We start from the raw sequence: 2,771 nt of genomic DNA, 5'->3' as shown, positions 1-2,771 counted from the left end.
TCTCCATATGGCAAAGAGAAGAAAAAAAAACATAAAATGGCAAATTTGGCCCTCTGGTTGAGATCACAGCAGCCCTTATCAGTACAGTTCCGAGGGCTGGGTATCACGGCAACAGCGAAACAGCGTTTTTAATCATTTTCAAAAAGTTTGAATGAGCTTCCTTTTTTCCCCACATGGGCCTTCAGTTCACCCACACAAAAAAGCGAGAGCCGTATCTGTAAACGGGAGGAGAGGGCCTTGACAAATGACACTCACTTCCAGACAGTAGTTGTGCTTCAGGGGACCACAGAGTAACAGAGAGCACTCATCTGTGGTATTTACTGGAGACAGAGGACAAAATTCAGGGAAAGAAAGAGTAGTAGTGGTGGTTCCTCCGACTGCACGCCTCCCCTCTTCTTAGGTATCAGTGGGCCTAACAGTCTGAGACTGTCATTAACGACATTATGCACTGGCAGGCTAGTGTCTTTTCTATTCACAGAGATCCCACAGACATCAAGCTAAATGGAAAGCTGACAGGCTTTTTTTTGGGGGGGGAAGTCTGAATTTTTCTCTTCAACGTATATGTTGGTGTTGTGGCGGTACGGAGAGTTAAAAGGTGCACCTTTGTAGGTGAAATTGTGTGTGAGGGACAAAAAAAAATGTGGGGATGATGATGGCTTGCAGGGTGTCAAGCCAGAACGTGAGGTTTTGTTGGGGGACGTAAGGCTTCTTTGAAACGTACGCTCGGAGGTTCGGGGGGGAAGATGGACAGGTCCTCTTGACGTTGGGTTGTAAATTCTCTGGAAACGCCCAACAACACCCCATATGTGCTTAATATGGAAGTGAACTCCCCTCCCACCTCCCTATTATGTTAGCCAGTCTTTAATGCTGGCCGCAGCCCTGGAGCAGTCAAATACCCCCCCTACACATCATTATTCACATGTGACCCCGCCCTCTCACATGTACCCTCCCTACCTACCCCACCCCTAAACACCCCCACCACCCCGGCAGCCTCCGCCCCGGTCAGACGTGCGTCTGCATGCGCTTCTGCAGGGGCCGCGTGAGGTCCGAGTTCTGCGAGGACGACTGCGAGTAGTGCGAGGAGGACGAGGCCGAGGCCTTGCTGTCCTTGTCGAACTGCACGTAGCCGTCCTGCTTGCTGTAGCTGCTCACGCTGCTGTCGCACTGCGTGTCCAGGAAGGAGCTGGAGTCGCTGAGCGAGCCGCGCTGGAACTCGCGCTCGCACAGCTCGATGGAGCTGCTGCCCATGCCCAGCACGAAGCGCTGGCTGTAGTCGTACAGGCGGTTGGGGCCCGCGCCCAGCGTCGAGTAGATGTTGGTGAAGGACATGCCGGTGGGCACGCGCTGCTTGCCCACGGTGGTGGAGGTGGACGGGGTGCGGATCTCCGTGGGCTGGTTGCTCGCCAGGGTGATGGTCGGGGTGGAGTGGTGCTCCTTGAAGGTGTTGACGCTGTAGTATCCGTTGGTCGGGTCCTATTAGGATGGAGAGATACAGGTTAAGGTGAAGGTGACTGACATTAAGCAGACGCTTATCCAGAACGACGCAAACTCTGTTCTAATGGTTGATGTTTACAGAGGTCCTAGATTACTTGTAAAGAGAAATCGTTTACTAGGAAAATACTGTACATTATGTGGAAATCATCAACTGTATGTTTTTGTTTATGAAATCCTGCGCTTGGCAGGAGCAACTCTCCTAACCACAATGGATCTCTCCAGACAATTACAGTACTTATAGAGAAAGCATCAACTTGTCTTCTCATAATTATAAAAAACAGAAAAAGAACATTGAAATGGTATCATGGTGACCTTGTCAGTAATAACAAATACAATGGCAAGAAAATAAGGGAGACAGGAAGCTATGTCATGAGGGATATAAACACTTGAATGGAGTGTTTTCATCCTGGGCATATCGCTGCAGCCCTGCTACCCGCTAATTAAGTAAACTCCGATGATTCACAGTGGAACTGAGCAAGCACAACATCAGCAGGAGGAGTTCAGCAATATTTCAACTTTAATTGGACCAAAAATGGCTGAAACAATGCTGTTCACTACCTCTCCCAACGGTGCTGCTGGATGACTAAAAAATATACATCTGTAAAAAGGAAAAAAGAATAAGGTTGGAAAAAAGAGCAGGTCTCTGCAGCCATGGTTGTCTGTAGCAGAGGCTCAGCACTGTTGCTAAGAGGCCAATCAGGCTCGACTGTGAAGACATGAATGTAATTTGGAGCGCAGAGCAGGATGCTAATCACAGGGAGATGACACTGCTATGACAACCCAAGGAAAAAAAAAATCTGCACAGTGTAATCAGACATTTTTGTCTGTCTGTCTGTCTGTCTGTTTGTCTGTCTGTCTGTCTCTCTGTCTGTCTTTTTCTCACTTCCTATTTCTTGCCTTGTTCTTAACACTTCCTGTTCTGTGACAGGAACATCATCTCCTCCACTCAGCAAGACAAGTGGAGACACTGCGCAGAGAGAACATTCTTTTTTGGGCAGGCTATTCATCAGCTAAGATGCAATCTCTTGATTTTCAGTATGAGCTTTCGGCTTTTGAATTATGTATGACTTACTGACAAAATGTAATGAACTATACTATGTGTTTTGACCTTTTTTCCCCAAAAAAGATATGCTTTTCAAGATAGGAATTTATAACTGACTTAAAGTGAAATATCTTTTAATATTTTATTCAGATGGAAAAGATAAATAATGGGGGACTTAATTTTAATATTAATAAACATACATTTTACAAAATCTTAATGTGTTTTCATGGTCCCC

The 2,771-nt window shown here is 46.7% G+C and overlaps 1 protein-coding gene across 1 annotated transcript in view; it reads right to left on the bottom strand.

The window, feature by feature from the left end:
* Positions 1 to 1,002: 1,002 nt before the first annotated feature.
* Positions 1,003 to 2,771, bottom strand: part of kirrel3b (kirre like nephrin family adhesion molecule 3b) — a 168,460-nt gene continuing 166,691 nt past the window's right edge. Inside the window, exon 17 of the mRNA XM_062553152.1 lies at positions 1,003 to 1,473. Within this exon, the coding sequence (XP_062409136.1) occupies positions 1,003 to 1,473 (471 nt within the window). The remainder of the gene's footprint in view (positions 1,474 to 2,771) is intronic.

Source organism: Sardina pilchardus, chromosome 13 (genome assembly GCF_963854185.1).
Source record: "Sardina pilchardus chromosome 13, fSarPil1.1, whole genome shotgun sequence".
Lineage (NCBI taxonomy): Eukaryota > Metazoa > Chordata > Actinopteri > Clupeiformes > Clupeidae > Sardina > Sardina pilchardus.
The sequence above is the reverse complement of the archived record's forward strand: the minus strand, read 5'-3'. Positions and strand labels throughout refer to the sequence as shown.